The sequence below is a fragment of the Cataglyphis hispanica genome, chromosome 5 (genome assembly GCF_021464435.1).
Source record: "Cataglyphis hispanica isolate Lineage 1 chromosome 5, ULB_Chis1_1.0, whole genome shotgun sequence".
Classification (NCBI taxonomy): domain Eukaryota; kingdom Metazoa; phylum Arthropoda; class Insecta; order Hymenoptera; family Formicidae; genus Cataglyphis; species Cataglyphis hispanica.
In genome coordinates this window covers 11,972,706-12,000,693 of record NC_065958.1, presented here as the reverse complement: position 1 = coordinate 12,000,693, position 27,988 = coordinate 11,972,706, and the positions used below count along the sequence as shown (strand labels likewise).

General features: G+C 35.1%; 4 protein-coding genes and 1 long non-coding RNA gene across 5 annotated transcripts; 1 reads left to right on the top strand and 4 right to left on the bottom strand.

Annotated features, from left to right (window-relative positions):
• Positions 1 to 546: 546 nt before the first annotated feature.
• LOC126849884 (uncharacterized) lies at positions 547 to 4,348 on the bottom strand. Its single transcript, XM_050592231.1, has 8 exons — positions 3,939 to 4,348; positions 3,079 to 3,429; positions 2,543 to 2,987; positions 2,224 to 2,363; positions 2,000 to 2,147; positions 1,708 to 1,791; positions 1,173 to 1,458; positions 547 to 938 (listed from the first exon to the last, which is right to left on the bottom strand). The coding sequence occupies exons 1-8, from the start codon at positions 4,094 to 4,096 to the stop codon at positions 784 to 786; spliced, it is 1,767 nt and encodes a 588-aa protein (XP_050448188.1). The 5' UTR covers positions 4,097 to 4,348; the 3' UTR covers positions 547 to 783.
• Positions 4,349 to 11,389: 7,041 nt separating this feature from the next.
• On the bottom strand, positions 11,390 to 11,827 carry LOC126849599 (uncharacterized protein F54H12.2-like). Its single transcript, XM_050591562.1, has one exon. It carries the CDS (start codon positions 11,825 to 11,827, stop codon positions 11,390 to 11,392), a length of 438 nt encoding a protein of 145 aa, XP_050447519.1.
• Positions 11,828 to 13,526: 1,699 nt separating this feature from the next.
• Positions 13,527 to 14,642, bottom strand: LOC126849598 (uncharacterized). Its single transcript, XM_050591561.1, has one exon. It carries the CDS (start codon positions 14,640 to 14,642, stop codon positions 13,527 to 13,529), a length of 1,116 nt encoding a protein of 371 aa, XP_050447518.1.
• A 1,748-nt stretch (positions 14,643 to 16,390) lies between these two features.
• LOC126849597 (uncharacterized) lies at positions 16,391 to 19,233 on the bottom strand. Its single transcript, XM_050591560.1, has 3 exons — positions 19,096 to 19,233; positions 17,642 to 18,466; positions 16,391 to 16,800 (listed from the first exon to the last, which is right to left on the bottom strand). Exons 2-3 carry the CDS (start codon positions 18,330 to 18,332, stop codon positions 16,391 to 16,393), a joined length of 1,101 nt encoding a protein of 366 aa, XP_050447517.1. The 5' UTR covers positions 18,333 to 18,466; positions 19,096 to 19,233.
• A 97-nt stretch (positions 19,234 to 19,330) lies between these two features.
• Positions 19,331 to 20,255, top strand: LOC126849916 (uncharacterized). Its single transcript, XR_007687470.1, has 2 exons — positions 19,331 to 19,758; positions 20,115 to 20,255. It is a non-coding gene; the product is annotated as an uncharacterized LOC126849916 (long non-coding RNA).
• Positions 20,256 to 27,988: the final 7,733 nt, after the last annotated feature.

The following is a 27,988-nucleotide window of genomic DNA, read 5'->3' as shown; positions in this document are numbered from 1 at the left end:
ACACTTATTAGAGTTTTCTTAATATATTTTTATTTCGTTGACAATATTTTTTCTTTGTTAAATTTGACTGTGTTCCAATTTACTGCCAACAAATTAAATTCTGTAAAAAAAACGTTACAAAGGGGAAAAGAAAAATACATTAAGTACTTGCTTCACGCATTTAGCAATAAAATGTTACGATAAATCATAATTTCTAAATAATTATTCTATCTGCGTAATATATACTTGAAAATATATATCTGTGTATCTATTCTATATATTTATTATATACATTTAATATTTTTGAATACAATTAAAAGCATTAAAGATGAGAAATTTAATGTCACATACAAGTAATTAATAATAGTTATATATGTGTTTTATCTAGAGTTGGTTAAGATTAAAATTGTCAGTCACAATATTTTTATGATATCATTGATAATAACTTATAATAATTATTATACAAAAATAAAATTGATACACTTAAATCTGAGATATAACATAAGATATAACAATTGATACATACGCTTAATACAATATGTTTTTATTACATTACTAACACGCGAATATAAAATAATTCAATAATATTACTACGTCTGTGTAAATCAATTCAATTTATCAAAAGTTTTTTATAATGTTAATGAAAAATGTCACAAATTAAGAACTACATCATAAAAAATTATAAAAAGAAATCTAAAAAAGTATATCATTAAAGCATAAAAATTGAAGGATAAGAAAACAGACGATAAAAAAATAAAGAAAAATATTTAGTTCTCGAAGATGCATCAATAGTATTGCAACGTTTCAGTTATATTTCAATGTTGCAGTTATAGCGGCGTCCTGCGGGTAAAGTCTCGCCAGCATTTTATTTGGTACGTAATGCGTGCCCTCGAATTTACAAAAATAACGACCTATTTCGCTATTGTCGATCCATCTCGGCGCTGTTAAAGTTATAGTATCTAAAATAAAAAATGCAAATAAAAAATAAATTTATGATAATTAAAATGAACAAAATAAAAGAAATGAAATAAAATAATAAGTAAAATAATTAATTTTAAAGAGCAACAAAAATATACCAAAATAAATCAACGTAAAATAAAATAATATTTTATTTTGTGTGCAAAAACATCGATACGTTTGCAGAACAAACAGAATATAATTTTAAATAGAAATAGATCAGCTGATATACATACCTTCTTCTACGTAACACATTTTATTATTTTCGGTAAGAATTATGTAATTTGTTTGTTTCTTTATAAAATCAGTATTACGATAGTGAGTCAATTCACACATGTGCATACAAGAAGGACCGGGCAGACACTTTATTGAGATCGTAACACGATGTCTATCAAGATGTTGATGCCATCCTACTATCACGCCGGCACAATTTGCAGGTTGATGTACCACTATCATACCAACTGCAAATTTTACGTCTTCTGGTCTTGTATATAGCTTTGTTTTTTCAACGCTAAGTTTTAACTGAAGAATTTAAAATCAGAATTTAATTGATATTTCTTATCAAATAATTCCTACATAGATTTTCGTAACAAATTAAATTGCAGCTAGTTAAATAATAAATAATTATAATTTATATGTGATTGTGCATACGTGTTATCGGAGAAACTTTAAAAATTTTTTTATGTTATCATTTTTTATATTAATATGATGTATATATATATATATATATATATATATATATATATATATACATATACATTGCTAACATACCGCATTTGTCTTGTTGTTTTCAATCAAATGAATCGATCCATCTAGCATAAACCCAAAATCTAACCATAATAATTGTTTCCAAAACTGAAAAAGAGGAATTAAACATGAGCGAAGATTAAACGCGTGAACAGAGCTCTGATTACAAATAAGAAAAAAATGAAATATTATGTAGTTTTTTCTATCTACGAAGCATAATTTAATAGCATAGTTTAATTGATTTATCTTTGCCAAGATTACAAGTTTATTGATTGGTATTAAAATTAATGAAAATTATGTATGAGTAGTTGCCAACCTGTCCAGTTCTTAATTCATCGATGTATACAAAATTTGATTGTATCGATGTAGGTTCTTCATCACGATATTTGATACCATGATAAAAAGGACAAATTTCCTTAGAACTTATGTTAAAACATCTCATATTTTTTATACTAGACGTGATACTGTAAACAATAAAAATTTATATACATATAATGCCAAATGTTTCAAATATAATTTTAAATTTAATATCACACTTACTAGTTTGGTTTCCAAAGAATAAAGAAGTGAGAAAAATAATAACCCAGACGTATTACATCACAACGTAGACCAAGTTTTCTGGCCACACTGTGATAAATTATTAATAAAATTAATTCATGACCACATTTATTTTTTAATACCTATTATAACAGAGAAATTAATTAGATCAAAAGTATTTTTTTAAGTTATAAAAAATATATGATTCATGTTCACAGCCTATAATTGGCCACGATTAATTAATTTATTATATAATTTATTATATAATTTATTATATTATTATTTATTATATAATTTATTATAATAATCTATAATAACTCACATTATCTATACACATGTTTTCCAACTTTGCGTTGGAAGACATTTTCCATCTCCTTAGTTGAAATTTGCTAAATATGTATTCCTTGAGTATGTCCATAATTTGTATTCTTTCTGCTTCGTTCCAATAATTATTAATAATATTGCAATTTTCCCAATATGAAAGAATTTTAGGGGATGTCGAGAATATCGAATGGTTGGGATGTTTTATCCTGAGACAACGCAATACGTCTAATTTGATGTCATCTAGCGACTTTTTTATGTTTGAATAAAAGATATCTTTTTCAGGTTGAAACAGTTGTGCTACCAAAGTAGCAGTCCGTTCCAAAAGATGAGTTTCATAAGGTTGAGATATGTATCTAATCAACTTCTTTTTTACGAAACATTGCCTCATAAAGTAAAATAATTTTATATTGCAATATCTTTTGGTTAGATCACAACCAGTTATTCTGAAAAAATTACTGATAAATTTATTAACTGTGCAATAAGTACATTATTTTATGAAATTAATTGCACTATAATTTACATTGAGAATCTTACCGTGGAGATTGTGTAAGCAAGTTCTTAATCTCATCAATGAAGAAAGAATATTTAATAAAACTTTTATGCTGATAGACTATATCAACAATGTCATTTATTAAATATGGATTTTCATTAAATATGTAATCAAATTTTATTAAATTATCGATTGTTTTATTCATACCGTAATGTGAGTTAACTATTTTAGATACATAATTCTGTAATTCTCTTGCATAAAATAATCCTATTTTAATAAAGTCTTTTTTATTTTTTTGTTCATTCTCTTTAGACATTTCCTGCTCATTTCCTTTAGATTTTCTCTGCTCATTTTCTTTACAGTACTTGTCAAAAGATTTCTTCGCAGAAGGCCATCTAAAATTGAAATATAAAATATTTTAAGTTTTGCATTTTTATTTAACTTAATAAAATAAAACTGCAAAACTTCTACTTTATATTCTACATATCTTCTTATTTTATTCTTTTTTATTATATTACAAATTTTATATATTATATTTATATTATATTATATTCTTTTATTGTAAGATAAAAATGTGTAGACCAACGGGCGAAAGAGCCAAAGCATAAAAAAAGGAGCGAATAATTATTTAAAAAAAATTTTTTTAATTATTAAAGGGAATAAGCTTAATAATTGTAAAGAAAATTTTTTGAAGATAATTGCTCGCACTTTGTTTTCTGTATCTTTCGGTAGCCTCTTTTCCTACCCGATTTTATATTGATTATTAGAACCTTTTCATTTGTTTGTTATATTATATTATATTTTTAATATTTTTTATTAATTTTATTTTTATAAAATATATTTTTTACAGAAATGATATATTGTGTACATGATAGATTATTGAAATAAAATTAGAAAAAAATACCTCTGAAGAAACTTTTTTTCCTTATATTTCTCAAATTTGCCTACCCACTGGAATTGCTTGCACACACATCTAAAATTGATAATGTCTTCAACGGTGATATCGTTGTACCCGAGAATGATGGTAATCACCTCTTCAGGTAAGCACATTATCGTAGCCATTATCAAAAAAATTCAATAAAACACAAAAGAATAATGTTATTTAAGATATGTTTACAACAAAGTGATGTATTAATAATAATTTCCTGCTTTTAAAAGCACACTTATTTATTTTGATTCTGTTCCTATGTGTCTGATGAGTGACTGAGCACAAATGCTTGTTTCATGTATACTACAGAAGTCTTCGACACTCTCTGTCGCTTCTTATTCTGAAATTACCCCTCTTGTCTAAAACCTTAAAAGGTGCATTATATTAGTTGTCACGTGACAATACGTCCAATAGGAAAACTTGAGTTAAGATTTGTGTGCCTTTCAGGCAGAAAAAAAAGAAATAGAGGTTTAGAGAAGCAGTATGTTACGGTCTCAAATTCTAAAAAAATAAAAAAGTATTCTATTGTAATTCAATAATGTTATAAATCTTCTTATAAATCTTGCTTGCTGTGCGCTATAGCATCAGTAAAGATGTTCTTATATTTTTGTTTATACATAAAAAATATCGTTAAATAATCCATATGAAAAAAAAAATTGTTAGACAAATAATTTGAAAACTTTTATTTACATACTATTATTAAGTTATGATATAATAAATATTGTAATTATTTATTTTTTTATCTGGTAAACGCATATTAATAATTTTTAATAAATTATCCATTTCAGTTTTTCTACAAAGTTTAATAAATAAATTCTACTGCTACATATGTAAAGTGTTAAAGGAATATTAAAGAATTTGGATTTTTTGGTAGATATTGTTTACAAAATTGATTAAAAAACTGCTTGGCAAATATTAAATTTTTGTCAGAGTTAGAAACAATTTAAAAAAAAAATATTTAAAATGTATATTATTTTTATCATTAAATAGAAAAATCGGAAAAATATTTATTATTTATCATTTATTATTTATTATTTATCTTTAGAAGTAATTACAATTTCTTATTTGTAAATTATTTAATTAATAGAATTAAAAATAGCAAAAGAATAATATATTTTATTAATCGTCGATTTTCTTCCGATTGTATAAAATTGTAGAAAATTATTATTTTTTTATCAATATTTGATTATAGATTTTTTTTCAACATTATTTATCTTTAAAGTTTCACGCAACTTTATAAATAGTAAGAGAATTTAATTTTTTTAAATAATATATATATATATATATATATATATATATATATATGTAATATATATATGTATATATATATATATATATATATATGTATATATATATATATATATATATATTTATATACATATATATATATGTAATATAAACATTTTTGAAAATAGTTTTTTCTTAAAATTTTTTCTTTTTTGGCAAAAATAAAATTTCTTTGAAATTTCTTCTCAAAGAGACTTTCATAAGTAATGCATTTCTGTGTAAAATATTTTCCGGTTTTGAAGAATTATTATTGTTTGTGAAACAAAAAGAATTTTTTTAAGAAAAATCTGTTGCATACCTGCCTATTAAAGGTCACACATGTTCTTAACGGAGAAAGTAGAAAAGAAAAGGTACAGTGGAAAAGGTCATAAGATTACAGTAAGATTAATATCTGTTCTTTCTTAATTTTTACGATGATGTAAAAATAATGATCTATTTTTTAGACACTAAAATCTTGCTTACTATTTGTAGAAATTGAAAAATTGATAAATAAATTAAAATATTACTTAAACTTAATTATTTTAATTGTTTATTTCACCGAAAATAGCAATAGATTAGATACAATATCACTTTATTTTGTATTTAATTTTGATTTTTGTTACTAAAAAAATCACTTGATTGTCTTAAATTTTTTGAAATGTCACAAAACAAATATTATTGCATTTAATTATTTTAATTATTTATTTCACCGAAAATAGCAATAAATTAGATAGGATATCACAAAACAAGTATTATTGATATAAGTGATTTAATCAGAAGATTATATTAGAAGATATAGTTATAATTGCACTGCTAATCATAGAAATATAAAAGGCATCTGTGCCAAAAAATCATACATACTAATTTATGATTTATATTTGATATTAAAAGTTAGTAAGTTAGCACGTCCCATTGCCACGTGTACCATTTATGGTACACGCTTCAAACTTGACCATCAGGCCACGTGTTCCATAAATGGTACAAGTAGTATAGGGGCAACTATAGCGAGACAGGAATGTCCCCCTTTTCCCCTTGGCGCCAGCCCCCGCTGTGATCCCTTCCCCCTGTCCCCTGGGCAGGTACCTGAGAAAAAAGAGTGGGGACTCGTGGACGTCCACGAGGCGATTTTTAATTTTAAAATTTTTTTAAGAGTGGGGGAGTCGTGGACGTGCACGAGGCAGTTTTTTATTTTTATTTTTTCCTGGGCTGGAAATACTCGGGCTGGAACCTGGGTCTTCTGCTTTTCTGGTCGGGGTCCTAGTGCGGTGGGCTAACTGAAATCTTACAAGAGTGAGAGTTAGATGGGGCATTTAAGCGAAGAGTAGGTCTCTCCGGCCCGGCGACCGAGCGCTCCGATTGGATTGTCCTATAGTTGCCGGCTGTTTGATTGGTTCCGACGAGCTGGAAAAACGAGAGAGAAAATAGAGTGAGAGAGAGAAAGTGGACAAGATGTCCGAGGTGTCAGAAGCCGGTAAAATATCGGCCGCCGAAGACAGCAGAGATGTCCCATTGCATTCCCCTCCTCCTCCTCCTCCTTCTCCCCAGCCCTGTGGAAAATCGAAAAATATCGCATGACATACGGTATCTCTCGCCTTCGAGCGTCCTTACGGAAAAACTTCGAACTGCAGCGAGCGCGTCGCCCGCGTCTCTCCTTCTTGCTGAAAAAAGAAAAATCACCTAGTGCGGAATTATCAGTTATCAAGATATACAAACGTAATACGAAGCGTTCATGATCGGACATGATTGTCCGCGCCGGTCGAGTCATGCAACGCAGGTAGACGCGATGTCGTCATCGGAGGCGATACGCTATCGGAGATTGAAAGAGCTATGGCGCCGCAGAGTCTAGGAAGGAAAGAAGGAAGGAGAGAAAAGGAAAAATTGAACGTTTTCAGGTAATATTTAAAATTAATATTTTAACATTTACATTAAATTTAACATTTTTATTTACGCTACAGAAATGTTTTGTACAATTTTCTTACATTTAAATATAATATTTATAACATTTACAAAAAGATGTTAACTCTTAATGGATGGAAAATATGGGAATTCGTTGTTTTTCAATTATTTAGCTGCATATTTTTCCCACTCTTTTCCTTATATTTCAGTATATAAGTAAGGCGAGAAAACGCGGAACTTTATTCATTTGAGTTTGCTCGAAATCTTCATTTCGGCTTCGGTACAAGTATTCGTCGTTGTTGTGACCAGTGTTCAACTAGTTCTCGGTAAAAAGTGATAAAAATGGCCGCCGCAAAAAGTATCCAGTGAACGGAAAAGCTAACCGATTTTGTTAAATCTACTCACGTTTGTGATATTAACAAATCGGGCCTCAAGACCGACTTCGATAGAAGAAACGATCAGCGATATTTATTATTATCGACGACGTACGGGCTTAACGCATCGTATACTAAGAAGATTCACGTGGGATTGCAGGCGACGAGTGAAAATTGCTTTGTACCGATTGTAAAATTAACAGGCAATTATGCAGATGGAATATGTCTCGACACCGACACCTGGCAGCAATTTCAAATCAGCATGGAGCAGATGAAGCAGTATTTGTGCGAGAATCAAAAATCCAAACCAAGTCCGATTATTATCAACAATATTTCCATCGGCTTCACAACCGCTTACGGAACAAGGGCAGTGATAGTGAGTTATAAGGAAAATGCGGGACAACCGGCGAATAATAACGAGACGGAGGAGCAGCCCCGTTGAAGAAGCAAAAACGTACAGCGTCGCCATTGTGATGCAGAAAACTACTTTTGTCGGCCTGGAAGATATCGCAAGATGTGTGGACGCTCATTTGGCACGGTTAATTCCCATTACCGACACCGTCAACGAGTGCTCCAAATACCTGATTAACGAAATAGAATTAAAACTTCCCTCGTCTTACGTAGATTGTGAAATTATAAAACTTACAATTAGAGGTAATTTTGAAGAAATCGAGCGTGATGTACGAACACAAATAAATAATTTACCATTTTTAGACGTATATTTTAATATTGTATTCGAAGAATTGCTTTCGCTAGGTTTTAATGAAATTGTACGTATAATTTTACTAAAGCGCAATTGTTAGTTTTATAAAAAGAAAAATTTTATTTTCAATAAATAGAATGTTTTAACCTTAAAAACTTAAATATATTTTCTTTTACCCTACTTCTTTCCTATTAATCACCTCTCCCTCTTCCTCCCTCTTCTTTACTATTAACATAAAAATTTTATCGCCTAGTAATATTGCGCGATAGCCGCGCGTTAGACGAACATCTTATTTTTAGCATAAGCATGCATAGAGCACCGCGTACAAGCTCGTAAGCAGCGGTGCTCAAAAACGCTGACGCGAGCTCACCTCCGCGAATACGCTTACTCGCGTCGATTCCGCGGCTGCTTATCAGCTAATTGGCCGCGGTACTTTTCGCTCGTTCGCCGACCGGAAACGCTAGCGCGAGCATGCGGCCGCCGCGGTGGGCCCCGGAGCGCGGATAAGCTTATTATTCCTCGCATACACGAGCAATATTAAAGCAATATTCGAATGTACATATTTTTACGTAACATTAAGTATCATCGGCTACTTGAAAAAATCAAACAATTTAAGTATAAATCTCACATTTATTTTTATAATTATTTTACATATAATTAAAATATGACACTACTGTATTTTTTATAACATTACAATTTGAATTACATTCTTAAACGTAACAGCGCATAGTATACAATGTTTCATTTGTTTCTTTTTGCAAAGAAAAATTTTACGAAATAACTGTACAATTAAACGATCGTTATGTTCGCAATCTTCGGTAAAAAGACTAAGAAATCGATTAAGATCATAACCATTGCACATATAATATAAAAATACGCAACTATAGTGTCCGCATGTTTGCGAAAAAATTCCTTGCAATTGTCGAGTATTCCAGTGATGAATAATGGAGTTTCGGCGGAGACGAAGGAGAAATCCAGGGTGCAAGGGGGTATTCCGTAGCTGTCAAAGTAGGTGGCTGTGCCATGCTCATCGAGGAAGAAGGCGACCCAATGTTCTCCAGGTCGATTGTGCTCGTCTGTATTAGCGACGATAGCTGTCGACCGTGTCCACACCCTCGGGACTCTGTCGGCTGGATAAACTCCCGCGTGTCTGGCATTGATGTGTCGTAATGCTTGTAAAATTTCGCGTGAGTTCATTTTTTGATTCGACGGCAAGCGTACGAGTGGTATTATATATTCGATAACTTCAGTATTTACCTCTTTCGGTTTCTCGTTTTGATCATCTTGTATCGTCGAGTCTTCAATGCCTGCTTGCACGGAGATCGTAGTTGTTTCGATTTTGTTCTTGTCCATCATCGACGATAATTCAAATTTTTCTTCTTCTTCTTCTTCCTTTTTTCTTCTTTAATCGGGCTCAAAAATTTTCTTTTTCTCTATTTCGCTATTTGACAGCGTTTTAATATTTTCATTTATGATATAAGAAATATCATCTGCATTACTGATTTCCTCGTTTTTGTCATAGGATGTTTCACATTTATCCGGAGTGTGGCAAGTTGGAGTACTATTGTTCCTAATGCCGCCGACAAAATTATTTTGCTCGAGTATCCAGCATTTTAATTTGTTCGCGTTGCGTAATGCACAATGAAAGATTCCGAATTTTCGAAATCCGTGATAACCACAATATCGTCCTCGTCCTTCTCTCGACGTTAGATTTTTAAATGCAGGGGAAATATCTTCCAAATTATATATCTCTCTGGAGAGTAAATTTCTCAAATAGATTGCTTTTTCACATCCTCTGACATAAATATAGCGGGCATGTCTTGTTATTTCGCGTAGATGCGTTGTAAAATATTTCGGATTAGCTTCGCCGTCGAACCATTCAATACCATGATAATTTCGCGTGAGCCAATTATTTTGTCGTCTTACATTTTCCGGTAATTCGCCAAACGAATGCGGTGGCATCATAATCCAATGTCCGACAATTGGCGCGTCAACGGCGACAACGGCAACTTCTTTAGGGATAAATTTCTCGCGAGCATCACGGAAACCCTGTATGTCGACGATTATATCCATAATGCGAAAACCTGTGTGCTCTGGAGTTAGTTTTAAACTCTTCGCGAAGCGTCGATACTCGTGTCTCGAATGAAACTGAAATCTTTTTACCGTACTGCATGTTTTTGATACGTAGCACGTTGATGTTTGCGATTTTGATCGTTTGTGGTGGAGGGGAAAATTGGGAGAAAATTTTTGAGTATTACGTTATAGAGAACGACGGAAATCTAACCGGCAAAATCGACAATGACTTGCCGGGATGAGTCAATTTCTATGACATTATCAAACTCTGCGTAAATAATACAGTTAACGGTCTCGGTGAGCGCCTTCTCAAATCGTACTTCTAATCGTAAACTACCATGTTTCACAAGATTCCAATGTCCTGCATAATTAGCCGATAAGTCGGGCGTAAGATCAAAAGCGAATAGCGTATAGCCCTTTGAATAATCATCTCTGCTTATAGAATTTCCTTCATTCAAAAATGAATACCTGTTCCCGTGAAGAGCGTTTGATAAGCCTCGACGTAAAGCGATTCTTCTGTCGAGAAAGAGGGTTGTAACGGTCTACTGGGAATTTGCATGCCGTCGACGTACAGCGAGAAGAAATTTATGCCGTAATTTTTGAAATTAAACGGATTTAATTTTCTATCGCCGTTAAATGCTTTATTATTGACAAAACCGACTATTATTCTTTTCGGAAGTTGACCAAGTATTACATTATCTAACGATTCGCCCACAACACCGCTATGGATCGTGAATGTTTTAACCTCGACCCTCGTGAGCGGATATTTGGCCGTAACTTTACTCAGCATTCTTGCATGTGCGAGCAATAATCCGGCGCTTATCTTCGCTCTTCTCACTAGCAGACTCGCATCCAGTATATGAATTTTCGACGACGCACCGTTACTATCCATAAGACAGAACGAATCTTTCGAACGAACGAGCCTCAAACGTACTTCTACACCGTTAATTAAAAATTTGTCCTGATTGAAAACATCACAATGGAGATGTCCTATAAGATCTAGAGCCCGTCCTCCTCGTATGTAATGAGCGCGTCTCACGAGAGCGGAATTTGCCGTTTTGATTCCACCGGTTCGTCCATTCGTCCGGGAGTATCCGCGTCCCATAGACATGAGGTTAGATGGGAAGTTTTGCCGGTGAAGAATAATTTAACAACGCCTCGATGTAGGCGCGGTACGCGTAAGCGTTGTTTGGCGGCGATACGAGCTTTTGATTGAAATACACGTCGATCTGATTGAAGATGGAATGAAGTAAATGATTTACGGGGCCTACATTGTCCGTCGTTGCGCTGCCGCCTACTCCCGTAACGTGTCCTGTGGAATCGCCTGACGTTTCTACGCGTACGCGAAGACTCAGCATGGTGTGCGTGAGATCTAAATATTCTTCTCCGTGACCGGGAATGACGAATTCTATCGGCGAGTCGTCCGAGAGCGAAGTCACGGGTTTGTAATGAATCCATTGTGAACTCTCGATACTAGTTTGCGTGGGTGGTAAGGAGAAGAGGTCGAGTTCACTCTTTAAACACTCGCTCGAATGCGTATGAAGAAAGGACATGTCTTTTAATTAGCGTAAATTTTACTTTCTCGTCGCTGTAATTTCCGCTTTCAAAGATTATATTTATACGAGCGTTTAAGAAAATATGTCGGATACGGTGCGCTTTTTACCGATTTTTCGGCGTTTCGTGGATGTCTTAAGCCTTTTCACTGCTTTTTTCCTCCCCCTCCTCTTATTGCCCGATGACCGCGTATTGGTTTTTTTCTTTCCGCGAGTCTTGACCTTCGACGAATTTTTCTTATACGTCCCGCGACGTTTACGCGAACCCGCAGATTTAGCGATGCACGTATCGAGCCCGACGAAAGGAAACTGAGCTACATGCATTTTCGCATCCGTCTTATATCCCGAACCTTTCATTAGACTGCTTATTTTTTCTTTAGCTTTTCTCTTAAGATTGTCGCGCGATTCTTCGAATCGATGTTTGGCCGCTACCTTAAACGGCATATTATTTTCAACATCGTCGATTATATTAACGCCGGCGCGCAAAGCTTCTTTCCCCACAGCCCGTATGCCTCTACTAAAATAGGGTAGTACGCGTCTGAATAATCCTCCGAGAAAACTGCCGATGCCATGACCGCGTTGATAGGACGAACCAACGAAAACTCGCGGAATTCCGCCACCCCAACTACCACCATTTTGTAATTCATCGTGATACATCGAATAATAATCCATTAACGTTCGAAATTTTTTTCTTCCGTTGTCGTGGATATAAATTTTTTTTTGTAATATTTACTCGATACGTCTAAAGTGCAATGTCACCGTTAACGTTCCAAATTCGAATGGTATACTCTGCCCCAGCTGATCTCTTATATCTATTTCTATTGTACGAAAGCACGTTTGACGCAGAGCTATGTATTGCGCGGGTGAGAAATGCTTTATCTGCGTGGATGCAAACGCGTAATCGTTTCGAGCATCGTGCGTGACTATTCGCAGAAGAGGAGATTGTACATCGCCTGTAATGTAAGGTTCGCAAATATCACAATAGACAAAGAGTTTGTCGGGAATACCGCGCAACAAACTAGCCGGTTCGTCAGCTATTATCATGCGACTGTGTGGGAGTACAAAAAATAGCAAATTATAAACTTCATCGTAAACCCATTCGGGTAAAACGTCAGATAGAACGGAACTACTTTCTAGTTTAATGAGTTCATTCGTATTTTTGTTTACATCGATGCCGATTTCATTGTAAAACCATGTTGGAAATGTTGGTGGAATAGGATCGCTATCGAGCTGAATCAGATCTCTATGCTTAACACGCGTGTCAAAACCGAGTATTCGTTGAAGTTTGTCGGAGAAATTTACATAATGAGTTATAGCGCATTTCTCTTCTTCACAGGAAAGTTTCATAACAATTTTACCACCAATGACAGTCTCGAATCGCCAAACGATATGCGAAGCCACGGATTCGGCTGTATAATTCACAGCATCTATAATATCTCGCACGGTCGAGTAAATACCCGAAGGTACTTGCGCTTTCATAGCGTTAATTGTCTTATCGCGCTCTGTAATATCGATGAATCTCATTAATCCTTCTCCGGACCGTATATGTAAAAAACTACACGGAAATTGAATCTCCGTGAGCGCTACTTCCCACCGACCGTGCAAATCTACACGCTGAGGTAATTCTGTGGTGAAACAGGTGGTTTTATTTTCCGGAAAGTAGCGCATGCTGCTATTGCTCGGAAGAACCATATAAAATTCATCCTCCCTCATTTTTATCCAAAATCTTTAAGCTCTCAGCGGGTATCCAAGAATCGAATTTTGAAGGATATCCTTGCCAGCTAACTAATAATTGTTTTTTATTTCCACGACCCTTGCTTTTTATCACACGCTCGACGATAAATTCTTCCCCCTGCAAGTCTTTAATAACCGGCGCTAATTCTTGTTCGTAAAAAAGCCCGTCTATAACTTCACCCGCTAAATCGCTTAGTTCGTATACGCGCGGTTTTCTCCATTCGAGAACACGGTGAATTCGAAATATTTCTTCGCTCCACTTTGTTTCGTATCCTTTCTCAAAGGCTATCTTTGCTCTACTGACCCGTACAAAATCACCCGCGTTATATTTAGCCTTTTGTCTACGACCGCGATTCTTTTTCTGCTTGATGTCATTCCAACGACGAATCATATTTTTACGCGCTACACGTGCATTTTCTAGCGTAACGACTGCAGGCTGCATTTTGATGGTGGAGTGACGCGTGTGATTGTAAGCGCGAACGATATCCTGTAAAACATCTATGTAACGCCTCATATTTTTATGTGTAAAATAACGCCACATCCGTTCCTTGAGCGTTCTATTAAATCGTTCCACTATAGCTGCTTTGATATCGGGATTACGCGTTACGCGAAAACGAATATCTTTTTCTTTTAAGAAATTTTGTACATGACGAGCGATAAATTCTTTACCTTTGTCGGTTTGCAGGTATACGGGTAAACGGTCATTGTTTCTCGAGAATATGCGTTGAAAGGCTTTTACTACACAGCTACCTGTCTTATCACGTAAAGGTTCTACCCAAACAAATTTACTAAGGGCGTCGATAACCGTCAATAAATATGAATAGCCGTCATTGTAGCTTTTAAGATTACGTAGATCGATCAAATCAGCCTCCCATAAGTCATCGATGTTTGTCACATTATAATGTAAACGCGGAAATTTTCGGCGCACTGGACGATGCAGCGTGTACGCATCTTGCGATTTAAGCCAGTCGATGACTTCGTTACGCGTGAAATTCGGTTTAGCAGCTCGCGACAAATTGGCCGTCGCTGAATATCCAGCATAATGCGAGGGATTGTAATAGAATTTTTCGAGTTCCGTCATTCGAGTTTGCTCCAGTCGAGTAAACCTTTTCTCTTCTTTGTCGGCGACAGCTCTACGTAATCTGTTAATGTTTTGTCACCCTCGTCCTCGCCGGCCGATATAAACGCCGTATCACCTTCGATTTCGCTAGATTCGTGCACCTTACGTCTACACGACTTTGAGCACGATAATGAAGTATTCGGAGTGGAACTTCCACGCGGTAACGTGCTTTTAATACGATGAGATCGTGCGGCCGTATGTAATAAATCGCGATTTCCAATGAGATTGGAAGGTGTGCCTATGTCATGTAATAAACGCGCAAATTGAATTCTTCCGGTTGCTTTTACTGTTTTCCTTTCGCGTATCGCATCATTTATAAGTTCGGTGATATTCGAATCCATTATGACGTCACCGTCTATAGTTACGAGTCCTCGCCTATCCCAGCTAATCTTCGATGGAGGAATATCGATCAAATATTTTAATAGGGCGCGCGCTTTATCGCGATAAGTTTTCGGTACGTTGCTGACTATTTCTTTAATCATTTCAGCCGATTGTACGCGCTTTTTTCCGAAACTACTGCTACTACTACTACTATCGACGCCATCGCCACGCACGCTATCGATTAAATTTGACGTTTCCATAAGCTCATTATCATCGGCGTCATCTAAATTCGTTTCTTCGTTCTGCTCGACGTTATCGTCCTCTTCGTTAGCCCTTGTATTATCGCGTAAACGTTTTTCTGCCTCGCGAACAAAGTGAAGATAACGTTGAAGTACTTCTTTATACAATTTCCATTTTTTGTCCTCATCTATAGGAGTTGCGAGATTCAAAATACGCCACATCTCAGCGTCAAGTCGCGACAAAGGTGTTCCCGGTGTCCGTACCGTATTATTAATAACATTTTCCGTATTTGATATTTCCATATTTTTCTTCGTCGGATTGTCAGTTGGTATAACGGGTGACACTTCCGGTTGCATACGCTGCATTCTCTCGAGATTTTCGGTAGAAATCAAAACCATTTTTTTAGCTCTCTCCATTATTCAAAGTTCTATTGATAATTTGTATCTTTTTTATTTTTTTCCGGAAAAAACACGATATAGACAGGAATTTTTCTCTTTAGTCACCGATAATCCTCGATAATACAGCTGTAAGTATAGGGCCGATAAGATATGGTAAAAACCCACCTCGTTGTATCAACAATTTTCTTTTAGCCTTCCAATTACCCTCTTTTGCCGCTACACGCCGTAAAATCGTTTTATGTTTGCCTAAATGCTTCTTATCGCTACAACGAAGCGGCACGTTGCCTTTGAGTGTATTGAAAATGCATTCTTGAATACACTTTACGAGATTAATATCGGCCGTACGTAAGAATGCTGTTCTTTGATTTTTTTTCAAATGACACAAAGTTTTCAAAAGACATAAGTTTCTCTCACCGATAGAGCGTCTAGCATTCTTTATTGCTTTATCCGATGTCGAAGACGTCGAATTTTTATTACTCGCGTCTTTTTTCACCATTACGCTGCAATTACACGACTGACAAGCTGCGAACGCGAATATTGTCCTTTATACACCCCCTCCACTTCTATTATTCGATCTACGCGGAATGTAAGCGTAATGCAGAGTATCGTTGGGAAAGATACACGTGCGAAAACGATATTCGTCTGGAGTCGATTGTTTCAAATCGAGCAATAAATACCCGTGAGGTCTCGATGTAGCGTCGTAGTACGCTTCTTCCATAAATTTTGGATCATCGGGATATACTTGACGCGCTAGATGACGAATTTGTGCGCGATCGCGTGGATTTTTAAAACTACTATATAATTCGCGTTTAGAGATATGTCGCGTTGTCCACGTCCTTGATGAAAGAGATTTTGCGAGATGAGTATAACACTGAGATTCTTATGATGACTTCCTTTGGTAAATAGATCTACGATAGCGTCGCACGACGATGATTCTCTCATAAGATCGTCAATTATTATTAATTTTGGCGAGAGCGGATCGTTGGAATAATCTTCCGGACGCGGTAATCCTTCGCGAAATTCAATTATATTTTTCTTCGATTTTATCAAAACATTATTAACGTAATCCGTCTTTCGTGCTCTTTCCTCCTCCTCCTCCTCCTCCTCTTCTTTTGACGCACTTGCGGCGTACTGTAAACGCTGATACGCGTCTTGCCATTCTGCGTAATAAAATAAAATTCTCTCGAATCTAACATCGGACATGTCGGATAAATATTGAAGAAACGTTTTTACGAAAATTGTTTTTCCACATCCCGTAGGACCGCAGACGATCGACGTCCATGGATGTTTCCACCGTACGTCCATTTTGCGAAATGAACGATTTGGCATTTGCGCGCGCTTTCATAAATATAAAAAAGTAGCCGATGATACTTAATACTACGTAAAAAATATGTACATTCGAATATTGCTTTAATATTGCTCGTGTATGTGAGGAATAATAAGCTTATCCGCGCTCCGGGGGCCCCACCGCGGCGGCCGCATGCTCGCGCTAGCGTTTCCGGTCGGCGTACGAGCGAAAAGTACCGCGGCCAATTAGCTGATAAGCAGCCGCGGAATCGACGCGAGTAAGCGTATTCGCGGAGGTGAGCTCGCGTCAGCGTTTTTTGAGCACCGCGGCTTACGAGCCTGCACGCGGTGCTCTATGCATGCTTATGCTAAAAATAAGATGTTCGTCTAACGCGCGGCTATCGTGCAATATTACTATGCGATAAAAATTTTTATGTTAATAGTAAAGAAGCGAGGAAGAGGGGGGTGATTGATAGGAAAGAAGTGGGGTAAAAGAAAATATATTTAAGTTTTTAAGGTTAAAACATTCTATTTATTGAAAATAAAATTTTTCTTTTTTATAAAACTAACAATTGCGCTTTAGTAAAATTATACGTACAATTTCATTAAAACCTAGCGAAAGCAATTCTTCGAATACTATATTAAAATATACGTCTAAAAATGGTAAATTATTTATTTGTGTTCGTACATGGCGCTCGATTTCTTCAAAATTACCTCTAACTGTAAGTTTTATAATTTCGCAATCTATGTAAGACGAGGGAAATTTTAATTCTATTTCGCTAATCAGGTATTTGGAGCACGCGTTGACGGTGTCGGTAATGGGAATTAACCGTGCCAAATGAGCGTCCACACATCTTGCGATATCTTCCAGGCCGACAAAAGTAGTTTTCTGCATCACAATGGCGACGCTGTACGTTTTTTGCTTCTTCAACGGGGGCTGCTCCTCCGTCTCGTTATTATTCGCCGGTTGTCCCGCATTTTCCTTATAACTCACTATCACTGCCCTTGTTCCGTAAGCGGTTGTGAAGCCGATGGAAATATTGTTGATAATAATCGGACTTGGTTTGGATTTTTGATTCTCGCACAAATACTGCTTCATCTGCTCCATGCTGATTTGAAATTGCTGCCAGGTGTCGGTGTCGAGACATATTCCATCTGCATAATTGCCTGTTAATTTTACAATCGGTACAAAGCAATTTTCGCTCGTCGCCTGCAATCCCACGTGAATCTTCTTAGTATACGATGCGTTAAGCCCGTACGTCGTCGATAATAATAAATATCGCTGATCGTTTCTTCTATCGAAGTCGGTCTTGAGGCCCGATTTGTTAATATCACAAACGTGAGTAGATTTAACAAAATCGGTTAGCTTTTTCCGTTCACTGGATACTTTTTTTGCGCCGGCCATTTTTATCACTTTTTTACCGAGAACTAGTTGAACACTGGTCACAACAACGACGAATACTTGTACCGAAGCCGAAATGAAGATTTCGAGCAAACTCAAATGAATAAAGTTTCACGTTTTCTCGCGTTGCTTATATACTGAAATATAAAGAAAAGAGGGGGAAAAATATGCAGCTAAATAATTAAAAAACAACGAATTCCCATATTTTCCATCCATTAACCCTTTCACTACTACGGGTGACTATAGTCACCCGCCACGAAACGACACGCATACCCGACGGGTGACTTTAGTCACCCGCTCGAAAATGGAACCAAATGTTAACACATCTTGCGCGGGTACTTTGCCACCGAACTCTCATCGGGTAGCGGGCGATTTTTACAATTCGTACGCAAAATGACTTCACAAAATAGTTGTAGTTTTTGAAACTTTAGGTTTTTCGCAATAGACATTGTGGCAGCTTTATGCACCCGTTACTATGCTCCCGATCTATGTATTTCGTCTACATTTCGTTTTTGAGAAAAAGTCTTGGCCCCGAATGCTAAAGACTGCGCGCGCTTAATGTTCCCACTTTCGGCACGGCGCTCCGTTCTAGACGAGGCACTCCGCGGCAAGGCCCGCCGTAGCGAAAGGGTTAAGAGTTAACATCTTTTTGTAAATGTTATAAATATTATATTTAAATGTAAGAAAATTGTACAAAACATTTCTGTAGCGTAAATAAAAATGTTAAATTTAATGTAAATGTTAAAATATTAATTTTAAATATTACCTGAAAACGTTCAATTTTTTCCTTTTCTCTCCTTCCTTCTTTCCTTCCTAGACTCTGCGGCGCCATAGCTCTTTCAATCTCCGATAGCGTATCGCCTCCGATGACGACATCGCGTCTACCTGCGTTGCATGACTCGACCGGACAATCATGTCCGATCATGAACGCTTCGTATTTCGTTTATATACCTTGATAACTGATAATTCCGCACTAGGTGATTTTTCTTTTTCAGCAAGAAGGAGAGACGCGGGCGACGCGCTCGCTGCAGTTCGAAGTTTTTCCGTAAGGACGCTCGAAGGCGAGAGATACCGTATGTCATGCGATATTTTTCGATTTTCCACAGGGCTGGGGGGAGAAGGAGGAGGAGGAGGAGGGGAATGCAATGGGACATCTCTGCTGTCTTCGGCGGCCGATATTTTACCGGCTTCTGACACCTCGGACATCTTGTCCACTTTCTCTCTCTCTCACTCTATTTTCTCTCTCGTTTTTCCAGCTCGTCGGAACCAATCAAACAGCCGGCCACTATAGGACAAACCAATCGGAGCGCTCGGTCCCCGGGCCGGAGAGACCTACTCTTCGCTTAAATGCCACATCTAACTCTCACTCTTGTAAGATTTCAGTTAGCCCACCGCACTAGGACCCCGACCAGAAAAGCAGAGGACCCAGGTTCCAGCCCGAGTATTTCCAGCCCAGAAAAACATAAAAAATAAAAAAACTGCCTCGTGCACGTCCACTCCCCCCACTCTTAAAAAAATTTTAAAATTAAAAAATCGCCTTGTGGACGTCCACGAGTCCCCACTCTTTTTCTCAGGTACCTGCCCAGGGGGACAGGGGGGGAAGGGATCACAGCGGGGGGCTGGCGCCAAGGGGGAAAAGGGGGACATTCCTGTCTCGCTATAGTTGCCCTTATACTACTAAGAGACCTACTCTTTCAGCTTAAATGCCCCATCTAACTCTCACTCTTGTAAGATTTCAGTTAGCCCACCGCACTAGGACCCCGACCAGAAAAGCAGAAGACCCAGGTTCCAGCCCGAGTATTTCCAGCCCAGGAAAAAATAAAAAATAAAAAAAACTGCCTCGTGCACGTCCACGACTCCCCCCACTCTTAAAAAAATTTTAAAATTAAAAAATCGCCTCGTGGACGTCCACGAGTCCCCACTCTTTTTTTCTCAGGTACCTGCCCAGGGGGACAGGGGGGGAAGGGATCACAGCGGGGGGCTGGCGCCAAGGGGGAAAAGGGGGACATTCCTGTCTCGCTATAGTTGCCCTTATACTACTGGTACACGATGTGGCAACCACACAAAACAAGCTAAATACTCTATCGACTTATGATATAATGAAATATTATGGGATAATATACCAATCTTTAGACTTCAAATGGCCTGGTACGACAAGTTGGGCAAAACGGCTTGGCAGGGAACGTGTTGTAAGAGAAATAGATATGTCTTTTACGATATTATATCTATTTATTATAACTATATGTTATATTTTTTGTATATATATACAGTGAATCAAAATGTTGCAGACTAATATTTTTAAAACTGAGCGAGATATGAAATTCTTATTTTAAAATCATTAATTTGGCATGTTAAGTTCAAAGTTCAGCAAAGTTTCATTTTTACGTCGAATGTCTGGTTTGATATCAAACATAGCTGGAAAATAAGAATTTCATATCTCATTCAGTTTCAAAAATATTAGCTTGCAACATCTTTAATGATTCACTTTGTATAATGCAATATATTACATAATAGAGTATGTAACTTAATGTATAGTTAATCTTTTATTACAATAAAAATAAAGATAATTGATTCAGCTATAGAATGCAACGTACACATATATAATATATATACACACACACACATATGACAATTTTAAAACTTTGTAAACTCTATAACATCAGATAACATTAAATTAACAATATTATAAAAGTAAGTATATCAAAAACTATGTGTATATAATATCTCTTTTAGACTGCAAAGAAGATTAAAGGAAGACATTAATAATTTTTGGGGAATAAAAATCTCTTCTAAAGAAAGAAACGAGAAAAATCATGCTTTTCCTGTGTAAAGATTTGAAAAATAAAATCTAACATTAATTTAATTTAAAATTAATTTAAAATTAATTTTTAAATTTTTATTTACGATAGAATCTATGAAGAATGTCTACGAGATGATCGCACGGGCAAACAATACCGAGTTCAGGTATCTTCACGTATCAAGAATATCAACAGGTCGCTCAGCGGGGTTTGCGAAAAAAAAAGGATCGAGACTTTGTATTCATCAACAAGACGCATGTGGTAGCTCCTTTTGAATGGCTTCAAGACGTCAGGAAAGGACAAGAGACATTTAAGAGTATCTTGAAAATAAAAATGATCACCGCCGAGTACTAACAATTATAATAATCATTTTCCATGTGTTTGTTGTAACGTAATATTTTAGATATATATGTTAATGACTATGCGATTTGTATGAAAATCTACAAAATATGCCTATAATAATAATGTCGAATATTATTTCCGTTAGGTCTCTGAAACTTTACCATTTCCTACTTACATTAAAAAAATTATGGAACATTTACATTTGCGTGTAATCGTTTATCTTTTTCATGATACGTATTTCAATCATTTATTCAAATAAAGTATTAGCACTTGCATTCTTATCATTCTTTTTCTCTGTTTTTATATGTATGTGTTTTTATACGTCTTATTTATTAGCGTTGACAAAATTTATTTGCAATACAATTGTACGTTACACTAATTATCCGCTTTAATTATCTTTCAAATAAACATATTGCAACATCTTGCAATATGTTAAAAATATGTGTGCGAGTAATCATACACATGCAATTGACAGTAATATCGCGACGTCAAGATAAAGAGCGAGAGGGAAAAAGAAAGAGAACGGGAGAAAGAAAGAGAGAGCAGGAGAGAGAGAGAGAGAGAGAGAGAGAGAGAGAGAGAGAGAGAGAGAGAGAGCAGGAGAGAGAGCAGGAGAAGAGCAGGAGAGAGAGAGAAAGAAAGAGAGAGCAGGAGAGAGAGAAAGAAAGAGAGAGAGAGAGAGAGAGAGAGAGAGAGAAAGAGAGAGCCACAGGATTATTAAAAATAATCATAATATCGTTAAGGATAACAATGTTGAAATAAAACCGGATCAATCGCAGATTTTGCCAAAAGAGAAACAAAAAAGGTAATTTCTTTTTATTAAATATTTTCATACTTGTATAATTATATTTCTTTTATGCTACTAATGCAGAAATATGTACACAAGCATAAATTTAATATAGTTTTTTATGTTTCAAAATTTGGAACATGAAATGAACTTATATGACATGAAGCTCAATTTGTCTATTACTCTACTCTATCCTTGGATTTTCAAAAATTCTTTGTAAATTATTGATTATATCGAAAGGAACATATGGTAGGAGACAACATGACGGAACATGTATAGATGTTAAAAAAATGGATACGTATAAGATTGGAAAATAAATATTTTTTGGAAGTTTAAACGTGATTAATCTTGATTATCATAAAATAAAATCTATATATATATATATATATATATATATATATATATATATATATATAATATTAATAATATTATTAATAATATTTATAATAATTATTTTGTACATATACATATACATATAAATATATATGTATATTCATAAATACATTTGCGTTTGTTTTCAGGTTCAATTGATGTCTGAAGTTATATACTCTGTTGTTCATCATAACGGGAATAAATTTGTTCACACTGATAGTCTATGTGTACAATTTAATGGATTTTCTACTATATTTATTTTTTTTGACGGAGATTCTGCTTCTTTATTATCTTGGTCTCAAATTTTATTTTTGCCAAAAAAGAAAAAATTTTAAGAAAAAACTATTTTCAAAAATGTTTATATTACATATATATATATATATATATATATATATATATATATATATATGTATATAAATATATATATATAATATTTAAATAATTCAATGACAATGATAATAGTAAAAGTAAAGGGTAAACCCCACGCAATGATCACATAAAACACTTTTCTTTTTTTTCGTTGTCTTACGTTTCTTTGTAACGAACTGAATTGTCTGAAAAACACAATTTATACATCATAATTAGCCACAAATAAATAAAATAGATAAAATCACAATGTAAATGCACATTAAAATGTTAAAATGTTTGCTTTTAAGTTTTTCTCAAAAGTCCATTTTATAAAAATAAATTTACATTTTACATAATACGACAAAATACACGATTAAACTATCATGAAAAATATTTTAATATTTAATATTCAGAAATTATAATATATTTAATACATACCATTATGTACAGATACGATAATAGCAATCTAAATATTAATTTAATTGCAAAATGATAATTTCTGATAAAAAATATTAAAATTTAATTATTGTATAAAATTTATAGCGTGTTATATAATAGCGTGCCTTATTGTTATATATGACAAAAAGATAAAATATTAGGTTCATATAACGTTCAAAAAAAAATTTTAGGGAAAATCAATAATAACAGCAACAGATGCAAAGTTATTGACAATAAGTAGAAATACTGGCAGATATGAGCCAACGCGCGAGTTTTGGTGCGGCTATTTATTATTGTTAAATTTTATAAACAATGTGTATTAAAAATATACGTTTTGGAACGTTTTTTGGTGCTTTTCTAATAAAAATGTAAAATATGTAAAATTTGGTATAAAAATGTAAAAATTAGATTCGAGGTTTAAAACAACATGCACAACATTTGTTGTTGCAGTCCAATTTCAAAGATCGTCATTATATTGTAAATCATCGATATGTACGATATGTGGCGATGGCGTTTGGACGTTGTTCACTAATGAAAATTCTACATAGATTTTAATGAGCTTTCCTTTCAATTATTAATTTTAATTTGAAATTTGACTGAAACAACAAATGTTGTGCATGTCAAATTAAAAAAAAAATTCCAATTCAATTTACATGTAAATCAATGATATAAAGGTTAGTTAAGATAAGACAAATTAAAGATAACATAGATAAAGTAAATGACAGCTTACCTAAATGTCCACCACATGTTGATACTCATCATAATTAACCAGAAGTGACTCACCGAAAGAAATAAGCCATATATGACTAAAAACGAAATAAATAACATATTAATCATTGAATGCGCGTTAAAATGTACAAAAAAGGTTTATAGTTACCATTATGTTTTTCTGTTTAATAATATATTTATTTTAACTATGTGCATTATAATTATATAAAAAAAATGATATATTTCATAAATATATGCTAATAGTAAATTAAGTAAGATGTCGATTCGAGATCTAATTCTAAAAATTCAAAAACACAACGAAATATATTTATTCGGACAAATTTAGATTAGTTTATATGTTAAAGTGTATCTAAGATTTATCATGCATTAAGTTTTAATTTTTGCATTTTCAACAAAACGTATATTCAAGTTATTAAAAGTAATACGCGAATATATACATTACTATGAAATATATGTACAGTATAATGATATCATAGTTATATAATAAATAAAATAAATACATAATATACATATAAATAAATAAATACACTGTACCGTCTAAAATACATTCCAAATAACTATCTGTTTCGATTTGAATATACACAATGTAAAATGTGTACGCGACAGACATTGTACCGCAATAATTGCGCAACATGAAACCGTGTACATTCCGGAACTCAGGCAATACACCAGAAATATTGACATCAAAAGTAATATAAACACTATCATTCCTATACTATAGATCTTATATATGACAAGAAAATCATTATCAATTATAATTAAAACCTTGTCAGCAACTTCTGAGCAAATTCATTTTATACTCATTCCAGTCTATAATGGCAAGGTAATATGATGTCTATATATTAAAATCATAATAAGGTAAATATATAGAACCATTGGAAAAGAATATGTAATTTTTCTCATACATAATGTGAGCTTTAATCTTGCATTGTTCGTAGACGATCAGCTGAGATAATTCATTCAATATTTTATTTATACTCTGCAATGAATCGTTTATGTATTTGTGTACGTCCGAGAAAAAGTATTCATATTCTTCAGAAAAGCATTTATTATCAACCAGACGGTCGCCTAAAGGACAACAAAGCTAAAGTCAAGTACTATTGTAACACATTTTGTATGGAATAATATTACATATATTATTATTTTTACTGGAGTTTTCATAGAATTCGTGCGAATCATTTTTGTCTTCAATGTTTATCAAGTTTTCATAAATTTCGGATAACGTGAAGTTGCTTTTATGATTGCCATTTGTTGAATTCATGCGCGGTTCTATCAGTATTTGCTCATCATCCACATAATTCTGTACAGTTTGCATGCCAAACTCGTACTGTATCTCATCATTCTCACGATCATTGTTCATGATGATGATGCGAGATTCATAATGCATACTGTCATTATACTGTGTATTGTTGATAGACTGTTCGTACAAATGATATTGCACTGTTTTCATTTCGTTGTCATAGTTTGTCGTAGATTCTGCATCTGGTTCGTATTGTTCTGTCAAATTATCATTTTTCTCTTCATTATTCATGGAATTTTGCTGAGATTTTGTCAATAAAACGGCGAACAAAAAAAGCATACAAAATGTGAAATTGTTTCTACGCATCGTCGATCTTTGACGTGCGGATTTGTATCTGAAAAATAAGTATTTGATTTATTTTTACGGTAATTTCATATTTAGACATTTAATCGTGACGATATGCGAACTGTGGCTTGAAAATTATTCTCATATTGTTAATTTGCGATGATTTAATGATGAATTTTTTGTCGATAGAATAACACCTGGATAAAATGAGTTACGGAATGGTCAAAAACATATGGTGATGTGATAGAGGTGGTCATTACGCGGTTTGAATGGTATTGTTTTATTTTTTTTATAATATATATATGTTATATAATATATATAATATATATAATAAATATGTATAATAAATATGTATAATAAATTTATATATATATATATATATATATATATATATATATATATATATATATATATATATGTGACGTTGCCGTCCCGCGCATAAGTTCATTTTATATCCCAAGTTTTGAAACATTAAAAATTTTTGTCAAATTTGTGCGCGCGTACATTTGTTTTTGTATTACTTGCATAAAAGAAACATAAATACAAGTATACAAATATTTAATAAGAAAAAATTACCTTTTTCCTTATTTTTGGAAAAATCTCTTAAGAATGATCCGGTTTTATTCCAGCACTGTTATCATTGACGATATTATGATCAAATTTATCTTGCTAGATTCAATAAAATTTTACTACTGGTTTCAACTTCTTTTCTCACTCAAACGAGAAAAGAACGCGAACGAAACATGCCCGCACAGATGAGATGATGCGACTACCGAGAAGAGCGAGTTGTTGATAGTTTTGAGAATACATTCTATCTACTACTATAAAACTATATTGTGACATTGCCGTCCCGCGCACGTCCGCCGGATCCCTCACCGATCGCTGAACGCGGAAAACGCATCCGCGCCAGTCTCAAAACATTAGAGCCGTACCGAAATCTCCAGAGGGGCGTTATTTGTCGGATATATTTCATTTTTTTAATTATGATATTATTTCCTTATTTCGATACGATACGGGAGCCTTACCGGAAAAGCGAACACGGCCGCAGCAAAAACAAAGATAACAACAACTTGGAAGAGGACCTTCGGGAGGACGAAAGAAAAACAGCAAAGGAATTATCAACCACCGAATTGAGCAGCATTGCGAGAAGCGCGAGAGGACGAGAGGGGATCCTCGCGCCTCGACGCAGGACCGTGCAAAGACGTATCCCGAAGGATCCCGAAGGAGCTTCACCGCCGCGAGACACGGCGGGAAAAAGAGGAGGTCGGCGAGGGACACCGTTGCCTTCCTCGTTTCCGAGATCCCGGCGGAACTCGCCAAGGCCCTCTCCAGAGAGCCCCATGGAAAATATATTGATCGCGATCTTGGGGGTGCGCGCGCCCCCAGTACGATCATGAGCGTGCCGTCAGGCAGCGGCCTCGCGTGTTATCGCGTGACTGGCCGTGATAACACGCACCCCGGTTGCGCATTCCCGGCTGGCCCGGCGTTACCGATTCTAGATCGCGGTGTTCCCGGGTCAGACTGGCGCGAGCGTGAGAAGACGTGAGACGTATCGAGGTGAAAAAAAGTCGAGAGTGATTCTGTGAAGCGTGAGCAAGAGAGCGAGGAGGGATCCCGGCCGAGAGATAAGCGGGTGCGAGGGATAGCGGCAGGACCTCGAGGGGCCGAACAGGGAGAAGCTGCCGAACCCCCGAAGGAAGATCATCGTTACCGGTGAGGTTATCCCGCCATAAAGTAGCCACGCGCGATCGCGTTCGGAATCCTTCGTTCTGCCGTCGTGGCCGCGATTTCGCGTTATTTGTGCGTTCGAGCTCGGCTCGAAATTATTGGTGTTTATCGCGTTCGCATTAGCGAAAGTGCGATTGTGACACGGCCATGTCTGCAAGCGAAGCGAGCCCCGAAGCGTCTGGATCATTGGTTTCGCGGATTCGATTTATATCGTGCGGTAGAGTCAGCGTAAGTCGTCTCTCTGGAGATCGCGGTTCGATAATACGGCGTAATCTGATAGTCGCAAAATCTGTCGATAATCATTATCATTAATAATTATCTTCTGATTATAAAAAGGGCAAAGAGGAAAACGTCAGAGAAGTGCATACAAAAAATTTTTGCTCAATATGCTCAATCTTCTGTATTTATGTATCATTAATTTAATGAGTTCGTATTGTAAAAAAAGAACGAAAAAGAAGAACAATCGCATGAACATTAATTTGATTTTTTAAGCCGTTTATGTGAATTTACAAGGGATAAAATATCTATGGGA

Excerpts from the sequence above, each read along its gene's own strand:
- LOC126849884 (XM_050592231.1), bottom strand. The coding sequence starts at position 4,096 with ATGGCTACGATAATGTGCTTACCTGAAGAGGTGATTACCATCATTCTC. Across the intron at positions 2,988-3,078 it reads TTGCTTACACAATCTCCACG|AATAACTGGTTGTGATCTAA; the intron begins GTAAGATTCTCA and ends TAATTTTTTCAG. Across the intron at positions 1,792-1,999 it reads ATGAATTAAGAACTGGACAG|TTTTGGAAACAATTATTATG; the intron begins GTTGGCAACTAC and ends CCTCTTTTTCAG.
- LOC126849599 (XM_050591562.1), bottom strand. The coding sequence starts at position 11,827 with ATGTCCTTTCTTCATACGCATTCGAGCGAGTGTTTAAAGAGTGAACTC.
- LOC126849598 (XM_050591561.1), bottom strand. The coding sequence starts at position 14,642 with ATGACGGAACTCGAAAAATTCTATTACAATCCCTCGCATTATGCTGGA.
- LOC126849597 (XM_050591560.1), bottom strand. The coding sequence starts at position 18,332 with ATGGCCGGCGCAAAAAAAGTATCCAGTGAACGGAAAAAGCTAACCGAT. Across the intron at positions 16,801-17,641 it reads TATAAAACTTACAGTTAGAG|AATGGCAAGACGCGTATCAG; the intron begins GTAATTTTGAAG and ends TTTATTACGCAG.